At 39.4% G+C, this 26,884-nt stretch overlaps 1 protein-coding gene across 1 annotated transcript in view; it reads right to left on the reverse strand.

The window, feature by feature from the left end:
* The window catches only part of kcnh8 (potassium voltage-gated channel, subfamily H (eag-related), member 8), a 154,871-nt gene that overhangs the window by 72,603 nt on the left and 55,384 nt on the right, over positions 1–26,884 (reverse strand). Inside the window, exons 3-4 of the mRNA XM_061982496.2 lie at positions 17,655–17,786; positions 4,545–4,672 (exon numbers count right to left, since the gene is read on the reverse strand). Of these exons, the coding sequence (XP_061838480.2) occupies positions 4,545–4,672; positions 17,655–17,786 (260 nt within the window). The remainder of the gene's footprint in view (positions 1–4,544; positions 4,673–17,654; positions 17,787–26,884) is intronic.

Consider the following 26,884-nt stretch of genomic DNA (forward strand, 5'->3'; position numbering starts at 1 on the left):
TGTAGAGATGAAGTAGTCTTGTGATTTTTTTCCCACACATACATATATATATATATATATATATATATATATATATATATATATGTATATGTATATATATATGTATATATATATATCATGATATCACAGCCTCTTGCGTAACCAAATATATCATATCGCAGCCTCTTGTGTAACCATATTTATCATGATATCGCAGCCTCTTGCGTAACCAAATATATCCTGATATAGCAGCGTCTTGCGTAACCATATATAAATCATTATATCGCAGCCTCTTGCGTAGCCAAATATATCATGATATCGCAGCCTCTTGCGTAACCATATCATGATATCGCAGCCTCATGCGTGACCATATATAAATCATGATATCGCAGTTTCTTGCGTAACCAAATATATCATGATATTGCAGCCTCTTGCATAACCAGGCCGAGTCATACCAAAGACTATAAAAATGGGACCCATTACCTCCCTGCTTGGCATTCAGCATCAAGGGTTGGAATTGGGGGTTAAATCACCAAAATGAGTCCTGGGCGTGGCCACCGCTGCTGCCCACTGCTCCCCTCACCTCCCAGGGGGTGATCAAGGGTGATGGGTCAAATGCAGAGAATAATTTTGCCACACCTAGTGTGTGTGTGACAATCATTGGTACTTTAACTTAATATATATCATGATATCGCAGCCTCTTGTGCAACCATATATATCATGATATCGCAGCCTCTTGCGTAACCATATATATCATGATATCGCAGTCTCTTGCGTAACCATATATATCATGATATCGCAGCCTCTTGCGTAACGATATATATCATGATATCGCAGCCTCTAGTGTAACCAAATATTTATCATGATATTTCTTTGGCATTTTTCAGAACAGGTTAAATTGGCCCCAAGGAAAGCTAAACTGTGAAATAAGAAACGTGGTTTTGATAGGACCAAATTTATATTGCATATTATTGCCCATTCCTAGGACATAAAGATGATCAAAAACAATCTGAAGATCCCTGGTGGGATACACTGTGGTTATCTACAATCAACAGGAATGTTGATTGTAGTTTATAAAAGTGTTACTGAGGTCTCGATTCCTCTTTGAATCAGTGTACAGCCATCCCTCGTTTATGGTGACTAATTGGTTTGTTATGGCTTGAGTTGATTGGGAACATGCATACAATTACAACATGATACGTAACCATTTCCACTTTCTCTTTTCAACGTGTTCGAAAAGGAGCAGAAAGAAGCAGACCTTAATTAATCCTACCCCTTTTACAGTACGTAGCACTTTTGTTCACTTCCTGTTCTCAATTTATTCACAACATAATCCATAAATAATGACATTAAAAAGTAAATAAATAGTGAAGTAAGTTGTATTTCATATGGTGAGGTGATTAAGATTATCAATGAGTTCAGAATTTTTATCATGGTTCTTCTTCTTTGTTCTTTGTAAATACTTTGAACGGTTTCTTAAAATGGATCATATTAGTACATTGTTTATTAATCCATCCCATATTTTAATTCCACATACTGATATACTAAATGTTGTACGTGCATACACGTTTTAAGTTACATTTTTCTCCTCTTTCGTTGAGAAGAATTGTTGTACATTTTTGGCTCGCAGGTTATAGTTTGTATTGTACATCATTTTAGCTGTTTGCAAATTCACTATATTGTGGAATTTCAGTATTCTCAATTTAATAAATAAAGTGTTTGTATGTTCTCTATATCCAACATGATGTAATATTCTAACAGATCTTTTTTGTAACACGGTTAGTGAATGAAGAGTACATTTGTAATTAATTCCTTATATTTGTGCACAATAACTCAGATATGGTAACACTAGCGAGCAGTAAAGAATATGAAGTGATTTTTGGTACAACACATATTTAGCTTTATTCGTTATTGGTGTATTTTTTGCCACTTTATGTTGTGTATTTTTTGTATGATATTTCCAGTTAATTTTATCATCTATTATTACATCCAAAAATGTGATTTAATTTACCCTTTCAATGTTTACTCCGTCTATTTGTGTTTGACTTACTCTTCTACTGTTACCAAATATCATTATTTTAGTTATACTGAGATTCAAAGATAGTCTGTTTTTGTCAAACCATCTCTTTAATTCCTTTCTTCTGTTATTATTTGTATTAGCTTCTGCGTGTTCTCTCCTGAACAAAACGCTGTTGGATCATCCACAAATAATACTGTCAGTCTTTTGTAACTTTACCAATGTCATTTATATAAAGATTGAACAATTTTGGTCCTAGTATTGATCCCTTGGGTAAACCACAGGATATATTTAGTAGATGTGTGTTTGCTGAGCTTCACGTATTGTTTCCTGTTGGTTAAGTAGCTTCTAATCCAGTTTAAGACCAACCCTCTGATGCCATACCGTTCTAATTTTTTTATTAAAATATTGTGATTAGTTGTGTCAAATGCTTCAGTTCGATCCATAAACACTGCACTCTGTTTACCATCTCTTGCACTGGTAATCAATGTTGAAATATTAGCTCATTCTGTATCCATGTTGGTTCTAATTGGTTACAGACTTGACTGTGAATTTCAGCGAAGGAGGATTAACAATAACATATTTTCATAGATCGACCTTCTAAATAAGTTTTAGTTGTAGAGCTATTTAAACATGAAATAAAACCCATATAGTGAAAGTTACACTTGTTTTACCCAATGTATTATCTTTGAATGTGTTCTACTGTAGATTACAGTACTCAGCAGGATCTTTTCTTAGTGCTGTCACTTGGCCTACAAATATTTAATCAAATCCTAGGTAATTCCTCTCGGTTATAACTGGACTCGGATGTGCTGAAACCACAGACGTGTTTTTTCCGCAAAAACTCAGTCAACCCGACTGCTGCAGCTACGAGCATTAGCCGTGTTGTAAGCATTGCGTGTCGCCTGTTTTCATTCCAGGCTCACCAATGGCCTGCGGAGCGAGGATGTTGAAGATGAAGTGCATCAGTAAATAAAGTTAATCTCCACTTAGCATTGCTAACCTCGCTCTTGTTAGCACAAAGTGTCTTTAAAGGCCTACTGAAACCCACTACTACCGACCACGCAGTCTGATAGTTTATATATCAATGATGAAATCTTAACATTGCAACACATGCCAATACGGCCGGGTTAGCTTACTAAAGTGCAATTTTAAATTTCGCGTGAAATATCCTGCTGAAAACGTCTCGGTATGATGACGTCAGCGCGTGACGTCACGGATTGTGGAGGACATTTTGGGACAGCATGGTGGCCAGCTATTAAGTCGTCTGTTTTCATCGCAAAATTCCACAGTATTCTGGACATCTGTGTTGGTGAATCTTTTGCAATTTGTTCAATGAACAATGGAGACAGCAAAGAAGAAAGCTGTAGGTGGGAGGCGGTGTATTGCGGCCGACTGCAGCAACACAAACACAGCCGGCGTTTCATTGTTTACATTCCCGGAAGATGACAGTCAAGCTTTACCATTGGCCTGTGGAGAACTGGGACAACAGAGACTCTTACCAGGAGGACTTTGAGTTGGATGCGCAGACGCGTTACCGTGAGTACGCATGCAGCTGCGGCTTCCAAACATTTGATCGCTTGCCCGTACGTGTATGCCGCTATGTGCATGTCACGTACGTAACTTTGGGGACTTTGGGGAAATATATGTGCTGTATGAAAATTGGGGAGGTGAACGGTACTTTGGGCTGTGGGATTGAGTGTGTTGTGCAGGTGTTTGAGTTGTATTGGCGGGTTATATGGACGGGAGGGGGGAGGTGTTTGTTATGCGGTATTAATTTGTGGCATATTAAATATAAACCTGGTTGTGTTGTGGCACAACTGCCCTCTAGTCCTTCACTCTCACTTTCCTCATCCACAAATCCTTCATCCTCGCTCAAATTAATGGGGAAATCATCGCTTTCTCGGTCCGAATCGCTCTCGCTGCTGGTGGCCATGATTGTAAACAATGTGCAGATGTGAGGAGCTCCACAACCTGTGACGTCACGCTACTCGTCTGCTACTTCCGGTACAGGCAAGGCTTTTTTATCAGCGACCAAAAGTTGCGAACTTTATCGTCGATGTTCTCTACTAAATCCTTTCAGCAAAAATATGGCAATATCGCGAAATGATCAAGTATGACACATAAGATGGACCTGCTATCCCCGTTTAAATAAGAAAATCGCATTTCAGTAGGCCTTTAAACATCACTTATGTCAAAGGCTCACCAGTGTGGAGATGTGTTATTGATGAGGCAGGAGTTGAAGATTGTCGCGGTGAAGATACCACCGGTTTGTGTTGTGTTTGTTGGCACCCGGAAGTTGATTGCCTCAACACAATCATAGAAACTAAGACAAACGCTGCACTGTAATACATATAAGACACAAATCAGACTCAATTTAGGCCAACAATATGTAGAATATGCATAAAAAAGTTGTTTTTCAATTGTAGTGAAGCTGCAATATTTGAATTGTGATGCGGCGAGGGACAACTGTACTTTATGTAGTCACTTCCTGCCCTACGGTTTTTTGGTTTGTATACAGTAGTGTAGTTCCAGTGCTTGGATGAACCTTGTTGAGCTTGATTTTGCTCTTCTCTCGGCTGTGGAGGTGTCCAGACACGTGGTAGAGCACCGTGCTGCTGCGCATGCGAGCCGAGCTGAACGGAGACCCGGTCTTCATCCTGCCACGCCGCCGCTCTACAAGCACAAACACACGTACAACAAACATAGACACAGAAATGAACATTGTCACGCAACTAGAACACAGAGCATTTAGGGCCTGATCTACTAAGATCCAAATAAGTACTCAACAGCGTGTGCAAACTATTACATTGTATGTGCTAATAGTGGGCAATTGATAGCAAGTGCAAAAGTGGTGCAGACCGGCTGTCACCATGGAGACACTCATTTACCTCCACATTCCTGACATCATATGCTCCAACCAAACAGTGCTGTTTTGTTATGTTGTGGAATGTGCAGTACACACCACCTTTTCTGTAGAAGTGCAATCTGGACAAAATAGCCTATTTTTAGCACGCCGAAGGTGCACTCTTGGAGGCACCGGTGTTGCGATGGGAGGCGCCGGTGTTGCCATGGTGCGCCTGCAATGATCCCAGAATGCATGAAAATGCATGTTGCTGGTACTTCTTTTACATAGGAGGTATGATGTATCTCCTATTTCCTACCTGAATATGATGACACACACACGTAGGACAGAGGATTTTCTGTGTTTGCAGCACGATTGCCTCTTTTCTCACAGCCAGTTCTGCATCATTGTGACAGTTTACACGCACATTTCAAACAATTTTAGCCTTGATAAATCAGTGCTAAATGATTACATTTGCATCTGCTCCTCCCGGAGTTGACGGCATTCCGATCATCAGCATATATTTTGCACGAAATGGATTGCTCATTAACCCCTTGTGCAACCTTAAGATTGACTAAACACACTTACAAAAGGTGTCCTACATTAGCAATTAATCATTTATTTTCAACTTCAGATCTATCTATTGATATAAAGCTTTTAATATTTTTTATAGTTGATGTTATATGGCCGTTTGTCAAAAATGTGAAAAAACAAAATATGCAATATTTCTAAAAATAAGTGGAATATTTGAGGTTGTGTAATTACATGCATGACATGATTGATTTTGATACAGTCGACATACAGACAAACAAATAGTATTTTTGCAGTGCCTACTGAGATGAAATGAGTGAGAGGACAGTCAGGGCTTGGTCAAGTTTAGGTAAGTAAGGCCATGTCCACACCAACACGGATGCTTAATAAACGCATACTTATCTCTGCGTTTCGGCCTCTTGTCCACACGCAAACGCATACTTTTGTCCTCAAAAACACATACTTTTGTCCTCAAAAATGCATATTTTTGTCCTCAAAAACGCACACATTTGTCCTCAAAAACGCATACTTTTGTCATCAAAAACGCATACTTTTGTCCTCAAAAACGCATACTTTTGTCATCAAAAATGCATACTTTTGTCCTTAAAAAAGCATACTTTTGTTCTCAAATACGCATACTTTAGTCCTTTAAAAAAACATTATTTTGTCCTCAAAAATGCATTCTTTTGTCCTAAAAAACACATTCTTTTGTCCTCGAAAACGCATATTTTTGTCCTCAAAAATTGCCTTCTTTTGTCCTCCCAAAATTCATTATTTTGTCCTCAAAAATGCATACTTTTGTCTTCAAAAACGCATACATTTGTCCTCAAAAATGCATCCTTTTGTCCTCAAGAACGTTTACTTTTGTCCCTAAAAAAATCATACATTTCTTCTCTAATACGCATACTTTTGTCCTAAAAGCATAATTTTGTCCTCAAAAATGCATCATTTTGCTCTTAGAAAAAGCATACTTTTGTCCTCAAAAACGCATAGTTTTGTCCTCCAAAACGCATACTTTTGTCCTCCAAAACGCATAATTTTGTCCTCCAAAACACATAATTTTGTCCTCAAAAACGTATACTTTTGTCCTCAAAAACGCAAACTTTTGTCCTAAAAACGCATACTTTTGTCCTCAAAAACGCATACTTTTGTCCTCAAAAGCGCATATTTTTGTCCTCAAAGCATACTTTTGTCCTCAAAAACGCATACTTTTGTCCTAAAAAATAGCATACTTTTGTCCTCAATGCATAATTTTGTCCTCAAAAACGCAACCTTTTGTTGTTAAAAAAAGCATACTTTTGTTCTCAAAAATGCATACTTTTGTCCTTAAAAAAACATACTTTTGTCCTCAAAGCATAATTTTGTCCTCAATAACGCATCCTGTTGTTCTTAAAAAAAGCATACTCTTGTCCTCAAAAACGCATACCTTTGTCCTCAAAAACGCATACTTTTGTCCTCAAAAACACATACTTTTGTCCTCAAAAACGCATACTTTTGTCCTCAAAAACGCATACTTTTGTCCTCAAAAACGCATACTTTTGTCCTCAAAAACGCATACCTTTGTCTTCAAAAACGCATACGTTTGTCCTCAAAAACGCATACGTTTGTCCTCAAAAACGCATACTTTCGTCCTCAAAAATGCATACTTTTGTCTTCAAAAACACACAATTTTGTCCTCAAAATAATTCATTATTTTGTCCTCAAAAATGCATATTTTTGTCCTCAAAAACACATACTTTTGTCCTTAAGAAAAGCATACTTTTGTTCTGAAATACGCATACTTTTGTCTTAAAAAAAAGCATACTTTTGTCCTTAAAAAAAGCATACTTTTGTCTTCAAAAAAGCAACATTTTGTTGTTTAAAAAAAGCATACTTATGTTCTCAAAAACGCATACCTTTGTCCTCAAAAACGCATACTTTTGTCCTCAAAAACGCATACTTTCGTCCTCAAAAACGCATACTTTTGTCCTCAAAAAAAGCATACTTTTGTTTTCAAATACGCATACTTTTGTCTTTAAAAAAAGCATACTTTTGTCCTCGAAGCATACTTTTGTCCTCAAAAACGCATACTTTTGTCCTAAAAAAAAAGCATATTTTTGTCCTCAATGCATAATTTTGTCCTCAAAAATGCAACCTTTTGTTGTTAAAAAAAGCATAATTTTGTTCTCAAAAATGCATACTTTTGTCCTTAAAAAAAAGCATACTTTTGTCCTTAAAGCATAATTTTGTCCTCCAAAACGCATACTTTTGTCCTTAAAGCATAATTTTGTCCTCCAAAACGCATACTTTTGTCCTCAAAAACGCATACTTTTGTCCTCAATGCATAATTGTGTCCTTAAAAACGCAACCTTTTGTTGTTAAAAAAAGCATACTTTTGTTCTCAAAAATGCACACTTTTATACTTAAAAAAAGCATACTTATGTCCTCAAAGCATAATGTTGTCCTCAAAAACGCATCCTGTTGTTCTTTAAAAAAGTATACTTTTGTCCTCAAAAACGCATACTTTCGTCCTCAAAAACGCATACTTTTGTCCTCAAAAACGCATACTTTTGTCATCAAAAACACATACTTTTGTCCTCAAAAACGCATACTTTCGTCCTCAAAAACACATACTTTTGTCCTCAAAAAAATTCATTATTTCGTCCTCAAAAATGCATAGCTTTGTCCTCAAAAAAGCATACTTTTGTCCTCAAAAACGCATACTTTTGTCCTCAAAAATGCATACTTTTGTCCTCAAAAATGCATACTTTTGTCCTCAAAAACACGTACTTTTGTCTTCAAGAAAAGCATACTTTTGTCCTCAAAAAAAGCATACTTTTGTCCTCAATGCATAATTGTGTCCTTAAAAACGCAACCTTTTGTTGTTAAAAAAAGCATACTTTTGTTCTCAAAAATGCACACTTTTATACTTAAAAAAAGCATACTTATGTCCTCAAAGCATAATTTTGTCCTCAAAAACGCATCCTGTTGTTCTTTAAAAAAGTATACTTTTGTCCTCAAAAACGCATACTTTCGTCCTCAAAAACGCATACTTTTGTCCTCAAAAACGCATACTTTTGTCATCAAAAACACATACTTTTGTCCTCAAAAACGCATACTTTCGTCCTCAAAAACACATACTTTTGTCCTCAAAAAAATTAATTATTTCGTCCTCAAAAATGCATAGCTTTGTCCTCAAAAAAGCATACTTTTGTCCTCAAAAACGCATACTTTTGTCCTCAAAAATGCATACTTTTGTCCTCAAAAATGCATACTTTTGTCCTCAAAAACACGTACTTTTGTCTTCAAGAAAAGCATACTTTTGTCCTCAAAAAAAGCATACTTTTGTCCTCAATGCATAATTGTGTCCTTAAAAACGCAACCTTTTGTTGTTAAAAAAAGCATACTTTTGTTCTCAAAAATGCACACTTTTATACTTAAAAAAAGCATACTTATGTCCTCAAAGCATAATTTTGTCCTCAAAAACGCATCCTGTTGTTCTTTAAAAAAGTATACTTTTGTCCTCAAAAACGCATACTTTCGTCCTCAAAAACGCATACTTTTGTCCTCAAAAACGCATACTTTTGTCATCAAAAACACATACTTTTGTCCTCAAAAACGCATACTTTCGTCCTCAAAAACACATACTTTTGTCCTCAAAAAAATTCATTATTTCGTCCTCAAAAATGCATAGCTTTGTCCTCAAAAAAGCATACTTTTGTCCTCAAAAACGCATACTTTTGTCCTCAAAAATGCATACTTTTGTCCTCAAAAATGCATACTTTTGTCCTCAAAAACACGTACTTTTGTCCTTAAAAAAAGCATACTTTTGTTCTCAAATACCCATATTTTTGTCCTTAAAAAAGCATACTTTTGTTCCCAAAACGCATCCTTTTGTTCTTAAATAAAGCATCCTTTTGTCCTCAAAAACGCATACTTGTGTCCTCAAAAACACATAATTTTGTTTTTAAAAACACATACTTTTGTCCTCAAAAATGCAAACTTTTGTCCTCAAAAATGCATACATTTGGCCTACAAAAATACATTATTTTGTCCTCAAAAATGCATCCTTTTGTCCTCGAAAACGCATACTTTTGTCCTTAAAAATACATCCTTTTGTCCTCAAAAAGGCAGACTTTTGTCCTCAAAAATGCATCCTTTTGTCCTCGAAAACGCATACTTTTGTCCTTAAAAATGCATCCTTTTGTCCTCAAAAAGGCAGACTTTTGTCCTCAAAAAGCAAATTTTTGTCCTCAAAAAGCATACTTTTGTCCTCAAAAATGAATACTTTTGTCCTCAAAAAGGCAGACTTTTGCAAAGGCTGGCCAAGGAGAAGATTTCCCAAACTTTGCGTTCACACTTTTTAATAAGACTTACTGTACGTTTTGAACGTAAACATGCTACTTATTTTCACTCAATATTGATCAAAAGGACGCATCAAAATGTGCTTTGCGACACGACAGTCAGCTGTTTCGGATACGATCGCTGTCGGACCTCCTGCTGATGGGACAACTTTGACAAGCAAAACTTTTTGCTCTGTGTCAGAAGAAAGGTGCAACAGTATCTCATGTTTTTAAAGACTGATCATGAAGTTAACTTTCGTGTGTTGCTTCCATTTGTGTTGATGACCGTGCCCGAGCGACTAAAAGAAAAACATGATGTGTCCTTCCTCCTTGTTGGTGTGTAGTGATGCCCAAGACAATATACACTTTGTTGCACATGACTATATTTGTCAGGCTCAAGCATGGCTGCTGTTGTTGCAGGAGACAGGAGGAAGAAATTTAGGTAAGACAAATATTGAATTATTGTAAGCTAAGGATGAGCCTTGGCACACACAGCAAGCAGCTAACAGTCACTAATGCAATCTTCCAGCACTGACTGAATGGCAGGCTGGCTTCTATGGAAGCCTGATTGGCAACGACGAACAGGTGTGCTCAGTTTACCAGTCAGGGGGAGGTGAGGGAAACGGCACTCAGGCCAGACAGGAAGTGAACAGAAATAAAAGCGTTAGACAGGAAACAAATACAGAAAATGAAGAAACAAAAGAACATGTCAGCCCTGACATGACAGGTCGTGACCATATCCATATCCGTTATAATTCCACGCGCTTTAGGCACTTAAACATTCAAGAGGTTTCCTCGGCTCCTTGTTAGTGTGCGCTGATTTTAGAAAAAACATACAACGACTTGTCCAGGGTGTACACCGCCTTCCGCCCGAATGCAGCTGAGATAGGCTCCAGCACCCCCCGAGACCCCGAAAGGGACAAGCGGTAGACAATGGATGGATGGGTACAATAATATCACCATGTTGCTGATTAAATGTGTTCTGAGTCCACTAGAGATGCGCGGATAGGCAATTATTTCATCCGCAACCGCATCAGAAAGTCGTCAACCATCCGCCATCCACCCGATGTAACATTTGATCAGAACCGCACCCGCCCGCACCCGCCCGTTGTTATATATCTAATATAGATGATGCAAGGCATTAGTGAGGTTATAAAGCTTTTGCCTGTTAAAGAAAGGAGACTGATCCAATGCAGCACAGACATTCGCGTGCCACGCTGTCACGACCCAGACGCACACCAGTGCGCAATCATATGGGAGCCGCGCTGAGCGCACCTCCAAGCGCGTCTCGCTGCCGGCGACGGCCGGGTATGGGCCTGACGCTCCAGCGCCATCCATTTTCAGGGCTAGTTGATTCGGCAGGTGGGTTGTTACACACTCCTTAGCGGGTTCCGACTTCCATGGCCACCGTCCTGCTGTCTATATCAACCAGGGTGAGCCCCACCCCTTTCGTGAGCGCACTGCGCGCGGAGTGACCCCTGTTACGCGCCCCCGGCAACAGGGGTGGCGGGCAGGTAAGCTGCGCGGGCGGAGCGCGCGGAGTGACCCCTGTTACGAGCCCCCGGCCACGGGGGTGGCGGGCAGGTAAGCTGCTTACCTGCTGCGCGTGACGCCGGCCGCGGCGAAGGCGGACGAGGCGGGGTGTCGGTGCGGTGGGCGCGGTGGTGACCCTGGACGTGCGTCGGGCCCTTCTCGCAGATCGCCTCAGCTACGGCTCCCGGTGGGGCCCTCTCGGGGAAGGGGCCTCGGTCCCGGGCCCCGGCGAGGCGTCCCTTCTCCGCTCAGTAAAAGTGTTTTCTGTTGTGGCATATGCAGCAGGTGCCTGCTCGTTTTTCGTATGTGGGTAACAACATTTAACTATGTATATATATTTCCGAATTGGTTTAACTGCCACCCGCCTGAATCTATTTAAAATCTAATTTTTTTTTATTTCAACCGCCCGACCCGACCCGACCCGCGGATAAAATCTAATTTTTTTTAATTTCATCCGCCCGATCCGCGGATAATCCGCGGACTCCGCGGTTGTGCCCGCAAACCGCGCATCTCTAGAGTCCACAAGTTTTCAGTACTTTAAACACTAAAAAAAGATTCATGATCTTCCCAGGACTCTGTGTAAGTGCAGATAATATACATGTCAAATAAGAACAGAGGTGCCAGCTGAGGCTGCTTTTCCAGGCTTCTAATTAGTCAGAATATGCATGACAGCTGGTGTATGGGTTTTCCTGTAGACATAGACAGTTCTGAAACTACACTGGTGTAGATGGAGATCCTTTCAACCCCAGATATGCATTTTGGAAACTGTTCGTGTCCGTGTGGACGTGGCCTAAGCTTGCTCAAGTGATTTTTATAAACATCTGCCATGTTGTATATAACTGCCCAAGATCTCTTTCATCGCATTTCAGCAGTTCAATAGCAGTTTTACTCATTTACGCTCATCAAAGCTCTGAGAATTATGTTAATGTATTTTCTGGTGACATCTGGTGGTTTAAGGGGCACAATCACAACAACACAATATGTTCGCATAGTAACATAGCAGGATTAGAGCCTGTTACGAATGGAAGTTATAATGGGGCCGAAAGAAGTGTGTATACTTTGTTTACATCCTATTCTAACAACGTTTTGTGAGAATGAGATATTTTTAAGTGTTCTTTTTAATCCATAGTCATGTTTAAATCAGCTAGTATTTTCCCATGTAGTGTGTCTTCTCGTGACCTCCTTGCCTTTATCTTATGTCCGCAAGTAAACTCTTTGTTTTGTTTTAAGGGCTCCTGTTTGTAGGCTCACAGAGCTGTTTTGGCCAGTTTCTTATCTGTTTTGAAGAAGCAGCCATGCTCCTTTCTGGGCAAGAGGGGCTGTTTTGGCTCTACATAAGCTGACTCTTTTTGTTTGGATTTCGACCTCGCTTGCTCATGTTATGGTTGCATTGTAAGGGCTGGTCTCCTGAAGCTTCAGTAAAACTTGGTATTGTGCCATTCTGTCTCTGGGGTCCTTTTTACTCAACATATGTCATCCAAAATAACTTGGAATTGACCAGTGTGTTTTACTCCCTGAGAGGATGACTGGTCGCGTGCAACAGTTTCAATCAAAAGCACAATGCGATTTCATAAAAACAAAACCTAACCTTCAAACGGAACTCTCCTATCATAAAAGCAACAAGTTTAATGGCTGTTTTGGTTCTGGTTTGGTGTTGAGAGACACAAACTTAGTAGATCAGCTTTGCGTGCACTATCAAGTTTGCACGTAAACCTTCAATAGACCAGGCCCTGAGTCTGCTAGAAGTGCCACTTTGTGACACACATGGAGAAAGTAATAAAACAGTATATTCATCTTGTTATTATTCAGTACGGTTAGCAAAGTTGTCTTGCAGTAAGACGTTTGTGGCTAGCAGGCTTGTTGACAAATATTTTAGAACTAGGAGCAGGACAACATATTACTATTACAACTTTGATCTGTCATGGTGCAGCCTATTATTGAAGATAGACTGTTTCAAAGTGGTTCACTTCTTTTGACAATGCCTTTCTCCTTTCATCACTAAACATGTCCACTTTGCGTTACACTTGAATGGCCATGAATCATTGAAATATTCCCTGTTTGACACTGGAACAGATGACTTCCTACAGGAAAATCTGATTTGTTTGTGCTGCAAAACATACGCAAGTGGATAAGCGATCTTTCCTTTGCAAACACGCATCTTGTTTATGTTCTTCACCCATTTGCTAGTGTCCAATAACTTTGGTTCTGGTTTTTGATACAGTCCCATTGCTCTGCCTAAGGTAATGATTGATGAACATGTTCTCCAACAAGGCAGAGCAATGTTGGGCGGAGGCACTTAAGTAAACTGTGATAGATTTGTCATGGTAAATTGCTGCTGCTGAGGTGGCAGTGTGTGTGTGTGTGTGTGTGTGTGTGTGTGTGTGTGTGTGTGTGTGTGTGTGTGTGTGTGTGAGTGTGAGGTAGCTAGTGGAAGAGTGATGTGTTCAGGAGTGCAACTTGGATAATAGAATGAGAGTTACTGCCAGCAGGCGCTCGGAAGCCACCGGAAAGGACTCTTCTGGTCCAGATTGGCTTAAGGGCAGATAACGGCAATAACAAAGCAAGGAATAGAAGTGATAACTGCTTTTGAGTGTCCTTTCGAAAAGCGCCTGCTTTCTCCGGCGCGCCAGTGAACACCAACGGACCCCCAGGTGAGGCAGGAAGACAGGACCCATTCATAAAGTGCCACAGCCTTGGGGGACGCGACGCGGCAGGAGCGATGCAGAAACGGAGAAATGCTTTATTTTTAGACCTAATGAATATCCCTCTGCTTTTGTACACGCTCTTATGGGGATGTGGGGGGGGGGGCTGGGTGCGCATAGCATATATAGGGTAGATATATGAGGGCGGTGGCTGCCATGTAAGGAATGTACGGTAATACTCTACGAAATGGGTGTCAAACTCTGGCCCGCGTGCCAAATTTGGCCCGCCGTGTAATTTCACTTGGCCCTTGAGGCGATATTAAAATTAACACTAGAGCTGGCCCGCCGATTATTTTCAGCGGCGGTGCCGCAGTAACACCGCATTCACTGCTAATTCTCATGCTTGCCAACCCTCCCGGGAGACTCTCAATTTCAGTGCCCCTTCCAAAAATCGTCACGTCCGCTTTTCACCCAGTCCAGTGAATGCTGGCCCAGTCACATAATATGTGCGGCTTCAGCATGTACACACGTGAATGCAACGCATACTTGGCCAACAGCGATACAGGTTACACTGACGGTGCCCGTACAAATAACTTTAACACTGTTAGAAATATGCGCCACACTGAATCCACACCAAACAAGAATGACAAACACATTTCGGGAGAACATCCGCACCGTAACACAACATAAACACAACAAAACAAATACCCAGAATCCCATGCAGCCCTAACTCTTCCGGGCTGCAATATACACCCCCGCTACCACCAAACCCCGCCCCCCTCAACCCCGCCCGCCTCAACCGACGCACGGAGAGGAGGGGGGGGGGGAGGTTGGTGGTAGCGGGGGTGTATATTGCAGCCCGGAAGAGTTAGGGCTGCATGGGATTCTGGGTATTTGTTTTGTTGTGTTTATGTTGTGTTACGGTGCGGATGTTCTCCCGAAATGTGTTTGTCATTCTTGTTTGGTGTGGATTCACAGTGTGGCACATATTTGTAACAGTGTTAAAGTTATTTATACGGGCACCGTCAGTGTAACCTGTATCGCTGTTGGCCAAGTATGCATTGCATTTACATGTGTATGTGTGTGCTGAAGTCACACATGTTTTGTATTCAGGACGGCACGTTGTTGGAATGGATGAAAAGCAGACGTGACTCAGCTCGTGGAGGACGATAAACGCAGTGCCTTTAAAGCATGCCCCCAAAACTGTGGTCCGGGTGGACTACGAGGTATAATGACTGATGAACAACTTCGTTCGATAATGAAAGATGCCTCAGCTCAAAGCCTGAGCCCCGACATTAATGAACTAGCATCCAAGAAAAGATGGCAGGTATCTGGCTTGGGCACATCAGATTAGATCAGTGTGTTGCAAACTGAGCAGTTTAAAGTCCTGAATGGTTGGTTTATTCATTGTTATTTTTATTAGCCTGTGGAAAAAGTTAATGTTGATATTTACCTCAGAAGGCTGCAAATAGAAAAGAGGCATTAAATTTGTATTTAAATTTTATTTGATATGCCATTGATATTTTTTAACTATTATTATTATTATTTGAAACTCGATTTTGCATGTCACTATAAAGTTATATAAGCCTTGCTTGTTCAATATTCAATGCAAAACTTGTTTGGGTCCCTATTAAAAGGTTCATTTGTTCAACCTTGGCCCGCGGCTTTGTTCAGTTTTAAATTTTGGCCCACTCTGTATTTGAGTTTGACACCCCTGCTCTACGAGAAATAGAATGGAGGGAGTTGACAAATTAGAGTTGAGACTTTGCGAAGGCACACCAGCAAGCTAACTTTCATACTGTCGAGTTGGCAGAAAATGGTCATTTGGCATCACTTTACAGTAACAAAAAAAGCTTTCTACATACAATATTTTCAACACTGTAAAAGTCTATTCATGTCAGCAGTTCAACTTTAAATGTGAAATTATAATGTGATATAAACTCTATGCATGCAAAGTGACACATGTTAAGGTTGTATTTATCATTTTCATGTTCATGTTTTTGAAAACCCAACATTTTCTGAGGTTTTCATAAGCTGTAAGCAATACATGATATCAAAAGTTGCATGTGATGAGCATGTGTCATATATAGGTTTCATCTTCTACAGTACACCTAATTGTTGGAATAAACCATATACAAATGTTTGGACGCCCCGCCTTTCACCTTTATGTATGCTACTGTGCTGAATAGTGATTGGACTACAACATGTCAGGGTCAGTTTTTGGACTGTAAATAGGCCTAACAACTTTAAAATTCTAGCCATTTATTTAATCATTTCTAGAAAAGGTCAAGTTTAGGAATGTCAAATGTTTGTTGTCCATGCTGTTTTGTGCATGAATCAGTCCCTCCAGAATTTACATTTCCACAAATTATGTGCGCGCCCGCAATTTCCTTGCACATTTTGGACAAACGTTTATATGTTTCTTCAATTCTTTATTGGTCAAACGACGCAATTGTCGTCCTCCCGCGTAGCTCAAACCTGCTTTTAGTTCCTGTCTACAGCATTAAGCCTTCTGGGTCATGAAGTATTAAAAGGTTTACCTCCTGGTTGACATGTATGTATACATTTATATAACCATTATTTATCCAGGATAAGACAATTAGGAATATAATTTCATTTGCAATACTGGTCGAGCAAAGAGGCAGAATTTACATATTAGAGATGTTGAAGTGCGATGACAATCTCTCAAATTACCGCTATTGTTGGCGCTCAACTGTTGTGTGGAAGTAAATGTGTTGGACCATAAATGAATGTTTAGGATGGAGGAGCAATTTTCAAGCGTAAAACATACACAGAGAATGTCTGCAACTTGTGGACAATAAGGTAGCCTTTTGGTGGTGTTTCTTTCTTAAATGACAATAATGACTATCCACTGAGTACAAAAATAAAACCTACTGTACATGGTAGTTACTCCATGTTTTCCATATTAAAAACACTTGTTAATGTACAGTACAGGCCAAAAGTTGGGACACACCTTCTCATTTCAATGTGTTTTCTTTATTTTCATGACTATTTACATTGTAGATTGTCACTGAAGCAAAACAGTAATCAGAAGAAACTAGAATATAAAACATGTTTTCAGTTATTTCACCTTTTTTTGTTAAGTACATAACTCCACATGTGTTCATTCATAGTTTTGATGCCTTCAGTGACAATGAACAATGTAAATAGTCATGAAAATAAAGAAAACACATTGAATGAGAAGGTGTTTCCAAACTTTTGGCCCATACTGTGTATGAACACGTAGGAAATATGAATGTCAAAATGTACACAGTACAGTATCCAGGGCCACACACACAGGACTGCAATGTATTTGTGGTGTGACTTGAACCTGAAAATGCTCCTTACTGTGCATCGTCTCATTTCAGCGAGCTTGTCAGACAAACAAGTCATTATGCTGAGGTGTTTGTCTCTCGTCTGCCCGCCTGCTGCTTCAGCCACTTTTATTTTACCATCAAACGCTTTTATATTAGGCGCGCAAAAAATAACTTTGCTTTGGGTTGCTTCTTCCTCTTCTGATTTATTTGTGTTAATGAGAAAGTAATTAGGGCCGTGCAGGCAAGGAACACACACACACACACACACTTTCTCTTGGTAAATTTGCCCCACTGTCATCAGGTATTCATTTCTTGAAGTATTTTCTGAAGTTACACTGATAAATTGGATTATAATGTGGAGGATTCAAGGCTAAGTTGGAAATGCAAAATATGTTTTTCCACCTCATGCAATGCATTCCCTGAGCAAAGAAATGGCCGTACAATGTTCCATTCAATGCATGGACTGACCTTCCTTCTTGTCCTCTTGAATGGCTTTGGCTTTAATGTCTGTGATGTCCTTAAATGAAGCCAGAAACAGCACCACGTCTCCCTTTTCATTCTTAATTGGTACAATGTCCAGCAGGCACCAGAAGAGCACCACTGAAATGAAAAACAAACACTCTTAGTAACACAATTAGTCAGATATGTGTCATACAACAAGAGCACAGACCTATTAGTAAGCCTATTTACAGCAGAGAAGCGTTTCTCAAGATGAACCCAACATTGAGGTTCAGTCTGCCCTTAAATAGATTGCTTTTTAGAGAAACAACCAGCTCAGCATCTGAACCAGATAGTCTTTTTGAGGAATCGTTGTTAGCACACTCTAGAAACTGCTGGGTAACTATTGGACCAAACCAATGTTGGGTTAATTCAACCCAGCAAGATTGGTTTCTTATTTAACCCAGCCAGATGGGTCATATATTCAACCCAAATACTGGGTCATTTTTTATCTGCAATGCTGGGTTATTTCTCCCAAATAAATTAGTTATTCTCATGTTTCTTTACAATGAGATCAGTTAGAATAAAAGTTATATCAAAAGTTCAATAGAGTACACTTTTATACAGTTCAATGACAGATATACTGGTCTAGTACAAAATACATTAAGATGAACGACACACTTTTAATCATGATTTAAAAGGATTTATGACTCCTACAGGCACAGGTCAGGATTGCAATTTGTAGGTTTTTTTTAAGCCTTCACCATCTTTTTTGTAGTAAAAACATTGCAATGATTTATGACCCCTACAGGATAAAAGTCAAAACTTCCACTTGTAGTTTTGAAACTGTCTGCCATCTTTCTTTGAGGACCAGATTGACTACACTGCATATACCTAGTCTATGAAGATTGTTTTTAAAACAATCATAAGACAATGTTTTAAGTGACTTGGAATTTCATTCTGCATGGTCTGCGCCATTATAAAGGTGAACTTATTCGTTGTTGTGTTCTTTTACACAATTACTGTTAGTTGCAATACAGTTTTGTTTTCAGAAGTACAAACCCCGTTTCCATATGAGTTGGGAAATTATGTTAGATGTAAATATAAACGGAATACAATTATTTGCAAATAATTTTCAACCCATATTCAGTTGAATATGCTATAAAGACAACATATTTGATGTTCAAACTGATAAACTTTTTTTTTTTTGCAAATAATCATTAACTTTAGAATTTGATGCCAGCAACACGTGACAAAGAAGTTGGGAAAGGTGGCAATAAATACTAATAAAGTTGAGGAATGCTCATCAAACACTTTTTTGGAACATCCCACAGGTGTGCAGGCTAATTGGGAACAGGTGGGTGCCATGATTGGGTATAAAAACAGCTTCCCAAAAAATGCTCAGTCTTTCACAAGAAAGGATGGGGCGAGGTACACCCCTTTGTCCACAACTGCGTGAGCAAATAGTCAAACAGTTTAAGAACAACGTTTCTCAAAGTGCAATTGCAAGAAATTTAGGGATTTCAACATCTATGGTCCATAATATCATCAAAAGGTTCAGAGAATCTGGAGAAATCACTCCACGTAAGCGGCATGGCCGGAAACCAACATTGAATGACCGTGACGTTCGATCCCTCAGACGGCACTGTATCAAAAACCGACATCAATCTCTAAAGGATATCACCACATGGGCTCAGGAACACTTCAGAATACCACTGTCACTGAATACAGTTTGTCGCTACATCTGTAAGTGCAAGTTAAAGCTCTACAATGCAAAGTGAAAGCCATTTATCAACAACATCCAGAAACGCCGCCGGCTTCTCTGGGCCCGAGATCATCTAAGATGGACTGATGCAAAGTTGAAAAGTGTTCTGTGGTCTGACGAGTCCACATTTCAAATTGTTTTTGGAAATATTCGACATTGTGTCATCCGGACCAAAGGGGAAGAGAACCATCCAGACTGTTATCGACGCAAAGTTCAAAAGCCAGCACCTGTGATGGTATGGGGGTGCATTAGTGTCCAAGGCATGGGTAACTTACACATCTGTGAAGGCACCATTAATGCTGAAAGGTACATACAGGTTTTGGAACAACATATGCTGCCATCTAAGCGCCGTCTTTTTCATGGACGCCCCTGCTTATTTCAGCAAGACAATGCCAAGCCACATTCAGCACGTGTTACAACAGCGTAGCTTCATAAAAAAAGAGTGTGGGTACTTTCCTGGCACGCCTGCAGTCCAGACCTGTCTCCCATCGAAAATGTGTGGCGCATTATGAAGCGTAAAATACGACAGCGAAGACCCCGGACTGTTGAACGACTGAAGCTCTACATAAAACAAGAATGGGAAAGAATTCCACTTTCAAAGCTTCAGCAATTAGTTTCCATAAGTTGATTGGCAACACTAAATTGGCCCTAGTGTGTGAATGTGAGTGTGAATGTTGTCTGTCTATCTGTGTTGGCCCTGCGATGAGGTGGCGACTTGTCCAGGGTGTACCCCGCCTTCCGCCCGATTGTAGCTGAGATAGGCTCCAGCGCCCCCCGCGACCCCAAAGGGAATAAGCGGTAGAAAATGGATGGATGGAGTTCCCAATCGTTTACTGAGTGTTGTTAAAAGAAAAGTTGATGTAACACAGTGGTGAACATGCCCTTTCCCAACTACTTTGGCACGTGTTGCAGCCATGAAATTCTAAGTTTATTATTATTATTCGCAAAAAAAAAAAAAAGTTTATGAGTTTGAACATCAAATATCTTGTCTTTGTAGTGCATTCAATTGAATATGGGTTGAAAAGGATTTGGAAATCATTGTATTCCGTTTATATTTACATCCAACACAATTTCCCAACTCATATGGAAACGGGGTTTGTAAAATACAAAATTAATTGATATCAATATAATATATGCTTGATAAACCCATATCTTGCATACTTTCATTACAATGCTGCAAAGGTTGGTTTATTCCAGCGATCAGATTTACAAGGTAAAACTAGTATATGACATAGGCTGCTAACATGCAATTTAAGGTATATCTTTAGATGTAATTTTGACGATTATGGCTTACAGTTTATGAAAACCTCAAATTGAAAATCTCCAAAGATTTGGGCTTTTCAAAAACTGTGAGTCATGGTCGTCAAAACGATATGACATGAAGGCATATCTCACTTGCATGTGGAGTTGATATCACATATTAGTTTCACATTTAAGTTGAATTGCTGACAGGAGGGATTTTTTGCACCATATTTAATTTTTGGGAGTTTCACATATACAGTACAAATAAGGCCTGTTTCTCCCTTTTATGCTTCTTTGCATAACTGATTTTAATAGGACTACTGAAAAGGCTGTCATGTGCAGTTTGTGAGAGACTCCCATAATTGTTGGTCTCGTTACATGTTGATAATTTGTCACATCAGCATGAGTCCAATCCACACAAGTTTGTCAAAGAACGACATTGTTCTCTTCTTTTCCTGGAATAGGAATAAAATGCAAATGAGGAGGATCTCCCATGGAGTTCCCTCCCGTCACGCCCGCTCACGCTCAGTCTTGTTTGCCTGCTGATGACTCAGGCTGTGTGTGTGTGTGTGTGTGTGTGTGTGTGTGTGTGTGTGTGTGTGTGTGTGTGTGTGTGTGTGTGTGTGTGTGTGTGTGTGTGTGTGTGTGTGAGTGAGAGAGAGAGAGCGAGAACTTAAAGACACCTGCACTAACAACTGATTTATGAATTAATTCATTTATTGAATTTGGCATCCAGCTAGTGAAAAAAATACTTTTGTCTACATCCATATGCAGTATTTACAGTCATTTCAATATTTGTAGCCCTGAATACATGAATTGTGGCATCAAAGTTGCGTGAAATTGCCACATTTGGGATGAAAAGATTTTAGTGGGAGGAACAGCAGGGTTTCTTGTGTGATTCTGCTGTGGAAGGACCCGACAAAAAGTGGAAGACGCAGCAAACCGACTTTTGAAAATATGTTCCAGACCTAACTTACAACATGAACTATTTTTGTTTGCTTGCACTTGTGTGAAAAGTGAAACTTAATCTCTTATTCAGTTTCGATTTTTTATTTCATTTGGGTACATTTTCTATTTAAACCGATACGGTACCAATTCCAGGTACCTGGGAATGGATACCAGTGGTCTACAGTAGCGAATTTCAGTACTTTGATGTGTTAATACATTTGATAATGTAACATTTAAAGATCAGTGCTGTCCTGTTGTTATATCTTGTTTTGATTTTCATCTGCAAGTATTGTACATTGGAACCTCGATTTACAAACTTCCCCATTTACAAACTTTCCGATTGAGCCAAATGGGCATCTGTGTGCGAACTATGACTGGGTGTACCAACGCCTCACTCATTCATTCGTTTTGTGTCTTGCCTGCAGGCAAAAAGCAGGGCGCAGCATTTTTCCACGTCACTTTCTGCGCAGTACACTACTCGTCACTTCTCAGCGCTTCAGCGTGTGCGCGTTTTCTGTGTTTTTAGCCTTTTGACAAGTTTTGTCTATCTTGCTAACTCAATATGAGTCTTAAAAAGAAAGCAGACCAGCTTGGAATGGAAGGGGCATATTTGCGAGGAGCACATTCATTGATGTAACGCTCGGGAGCCTTCAAAGTAAACTAACAGAATGCTTAAAGAGCAACAAAACAGTTGCGCTCTCAGAAAAAGCGTGAATACAAACACAATGTCCTGGCTCTACCTAAATAGTTGTAACAGGTGCGTGAGTCGGTGCTCAGGGTCCGACTTGAAGCGGTTATGGGAAAACACCAACAAAACAGGAAGAGCCACCAAAATAAGAGCCCAGGATAGGAAATGAAACACTAAACACAGGAAAACCCCAACAAACTCACAATAAGGCATGATGTGGTGCAACTTTTCTGGAAAAATATGCCAAAGCAGACTTATTTCACAGCGGCGCCTCTTCCAAGGCACACACTCGCACGGCCCTTCCCGCCAATCTCTCCCTTCGCTCCCTCTCTTTGCTCCCTTCTCGCCAGCTCCTCTTTTACAGATGTTGATGTAAGATTATAAATGTAAGTTATATAGTAAGATTTTACTTTTATAAATGTTTGTTATTCTAGCAATATGGTTGTTAAGGATTTCTGATTGTTTGTGAGTGCACCAACGGCACCAATGTTGCTGTCAAAATGTAGCTATGCTAGTTTGTGTCATCCTGTCCCCATCCTGAATGTTACGTTGTTCTATGTGATATGTGGCGTCTACTAGGGATGTCCCGATCCAGTTTTTTGCACGTCCGATCCGATACCGATATTGTTTTTGCACTTCCGATCCGATACCGATACTGACCGATACCGACACTGACCGATACTGGCCTATCCGAGCATGTATTAAAGTTTAAAGTTATTTAGCCTACTTAGTTGTCAGAATCATGTTGAAAAGGGTTTTAGTACTCTAGCCAGCTGAATTAGGGGAGTTTGAATAATACACAATGGTTGGTAACAAGAAACTGACCTGTTTATTCAAGGATAAACACAAAATAGACAAAATTGTACATGACAAACAGAAATGGCATCATTGAAACTAGGGCTGGGCGATATGGCCTTTTTTTAATATTGCGATATTTTAAGGTCTTATTGCGATACACGATATATATCTCAATATTTTGCCTCAGCCTTGAATGAACACTTGATGCATATAATCACATCAGTATGATGATTCTATGTGTTTTGAATGATTGATTGAGACTTTTATTAGTAGGTTGCACAGTGAAGTACATATTCCGTACAATTGACCACTATATGGTAACACCCGAATACGTTTTTCAACTTGTTTAAGTCGGGGTCCACTTAAATTGATTCATGATACAGATATATACTATCAGATATATACTATCATCATAATACAGTCATCACACAAGATAATCACATTGAATTATTTACATTATTTATAATCCAGGGTGTGGAGGGGGGCGCCGGATGTAAGTGTCAAAAAGATAGCCAAAAGAGTTTGATATGAGAATAAATCTAAAGTTAAAATATAGGGTAGAAATGCACCCATTTGCAGGAAATGTAGTCTTGATTTTCAAAATTTTCTTTCAAGGCTTGCATGTCTACATTAAAACATTTTTCTTCATACTGCATTAATATATGCTACTTTTAAACTTTCATGCAGAGAAGGAAATCACAACTAAAAAAATCACTAATTTTTTCATACGGTGTTGATCTGGAAATGTTTGCCTCGGCATTTTGATGGTGTGGACGTGTGGCACCGAATGGAGATAAGCTTCTCGACAGACGTTACAATATTTGAACAATGATGACGAAAACTGTTTTCTCTGTCGTGTCCGTGTGTCGAAAATTGTTATGCGCTTATTTTTTTATTTGATTTTGTGCGTGGCATATAATTGCTATGCGCAGAGGACGTTTGAGCAGTGCGCAATTGCACAGGCGCGCACCTTAGAGGGAGCGTTGGTCACACGGCTGCTCTAGCATCACAGCTAACGTTAGCCATGCTGCTACCTCTCTGCTGGGAGAGGACGTATACGTATGTGACGTATGACGTGACAGTATGTGACGTGTGTAAGAAGGTGCGCTTGCTGTCTGTGAGAGGGAGAGACAGGAAAGAGTGAGAAGAGCCTGTCGTGTAATGCCAACAGCTAAAAGCAACTGCGTGAGAATCCACAGACCTGTGGATGTGTTGAAGGTGTGCTGGAAAATGCGGAACGGAAGCAGCAGAAAAGTGGAATGTATTATTTAAATAGGTGCGTTGGAAAACACGGAGCAGAGTTTTTTTTTAACTGGATCTGGATTGGCATTTTCCCATGCCTTGCCGATACGCATTTTTTGGCAAATATCGGCGGCCGATCCGATCCAAATATCGGATCGGGACATCCCTAGCGTCTACTATGTTGGACAAATGCTTCTTGGAGACACACTTTGTCAGAGACGACACAGCTCATTAGCATTAAAGCTACAGACACACAAAAGTGTGTTCCCAGTAGGGCTCACTAAACCTTTGAAGTATCTACTCCTTACTATACACTGTGATCCAAACTCTGCGACTTGATTAAAATAGTTGAAAAATGTATGATATAATCAAAAAGAGTGCATGCAGATGGGGTAAAGTTACAGGGAAAGCTACAAACTCCAGGACTTGGTGGAGCGATCACATCTGTGATGGTATTAGTGCACATCGTTTACATTGCCATCTGCTAAATGTGCCTTGGAAAGCCATAAGACGTTGATTGATCGCTGATTAGATGGTCAGAATGTTCTTTTCAGACCCAATATGGAGCGCAGCCATCTGACAACTGTGTGGAAACTGATCCAAAGTCAATTATTGTCTTTGCTCGGCTGATCCTATCTACAAACATGATCAAGTTCACCTCTGTCTTCCTCTCCTAACTTGCTACACTCCTCTGCTTGTCTCCATCCACCACCAGCAGTCATTTCCAAGCGAAATGGTGAGCCATTGCTTACTAATGACTATATTTAATCAGCTAGTAATGAGGGTGGAACAGAAAATGTCGCACATTAATTTCTTCAGCCATAATTGGATGCATCAATGGCTGCTGTACGTCAGTGCCAGCTGAAATGGGGCCTTGTCTGAAATAGACACTGAGAAGTACTATCATTTGGTCAATCTAAATCCTCTCTCTCTGTCATTCAAATATTACATTTATGATTGCATGGACTTAAATAGAATGTTCGACTAAAAGTAACTGGAGGGGCCAGACAGCGACACTATATACCTCCTGCAATAACTACACGTACAGTATCACCATATTTTGTTTGGCATAGAAATGATCATGGAAACATTTCAGAAAGGTTAAAAGACTCCCAATTTAGTCAAATTGTGCAACATACCTAAATAAAAGCAAAAATTATCCTATTTATTGAGTTGGTAAAAAAAAAATTAATAAAAAATATCGATCTAATCACTGTAGACCATGTATTGATACTATACCTAGTACAATACTGTCGATGTTGGTATCAATCTGCTAGGGGTGTCAAAAAAACAGAATTTCAGATGAATCGGGATTCTTACTTGTCACGATTTTTAATCGAATAAAAAAAAAAATCAATAAAATAAATAAATAAAGTTTGGACACCTTGTTCTCATTCAATGTGTTTTCTTTATTTTCATGACTATTTACATTGTAGATTGTCACTGAAGGCATCAAAACTATGAATGAACACATGTGGAGTTATGTACTTAACAAAAAAAAGTGAAATAACTGAAAACATGTTTTATATTCTAGTTTCTTCAAAATAGCCACCCTTTGCTCTGATTACTGTTTTGCACACTCTTGGCATTCTCTCGATGAGCTTCAAGCACACTTGTGAAGTGAAAACCATTTCAGGTGACTACCTCTTGAAGCCCATCGAGAGAATGCCAAGCGTGAGCAAAAAAGTAATCAGAGCAAAGGGTGGCTATTTTGAAGAAAATAGAATATAAAACATGTTTTCAGTTATTTCACCTTTTTTTGTTATGAATCTATCCTCTCGAGCCACTCCGACAAATCACATTGTTGATGTAGATGAGCTAAATCTGCTGTAAACATTTACTTTAGAAAAGAGAAGTGTTGGATACTTCTCTTGTTGTCTTATTTGTATCTGACTTTATTAAATGTTTGGCTAGAATTTTATTCAACAAAACCAGTTTTCTTTGAAGTAATATAGAAATTGATCAGAGCTGTTTATCTATTTTATGGAAGAATGCAGTTCATCATAGAACTGGCACCCAGTGTTATTAAAAAAAAAGCATTGATTTTGAATTGAGAATAGTTTTTAATCTGAATGAAATTGTTAACCCCAGGAATCAAATTCAAAGCCCAATCCGCCCACATTTGTTTACATTCCAAAGCTCTAACTTAGCCATAAAAATACAGTATTGTTTACGAAACTAAAGTTACAAATTATTTGCACGCAATCCAGCTATAAACCGAAAATAGCCCATAAAGAAGATCAAATAATGAATATTGTTGTAAAGTCTCAATCTTGTCCAAAAAGTTACTGAATGAGTTCCCAAGATGAAAATGCAAGTGACCTGCAAGCCACCATTGCTCCATACATATTGTATATCTGTATTTGTTACGTTAATGCACAACCAAACATGTCCTTGTGTCAGATTGTAGCCAAAGGTTAATTCCCTGGCAGGTTGATGGTACATACAGGAAAGTCTGTAAAAAGTAGAGATGTCCGATAATGACTTTTTTGCCGATATCCGATATTCCGATATTGTTCAAATCTTAATTACCGATTCCGATACATCAACCGATACGATATATACAGTCGTGGAATT

The sequence above is a fragment of the Nerophis lumbriciformis genome, linkage group LG21, assembly GCF_033978685.3.
Source record: "Nerophis lumbriciformis linkage group LG21, RoL_Nlum_v2.1, whole genome shotgun sequence".
NCBI classification, from domain to species: domain Eukaryota; kingdom Metazoa; phylum Chordata; class Actinopteri; order Syngnathiformes; family Syngnathidae; genus Nerophis; species Nerophis lumbriciformis.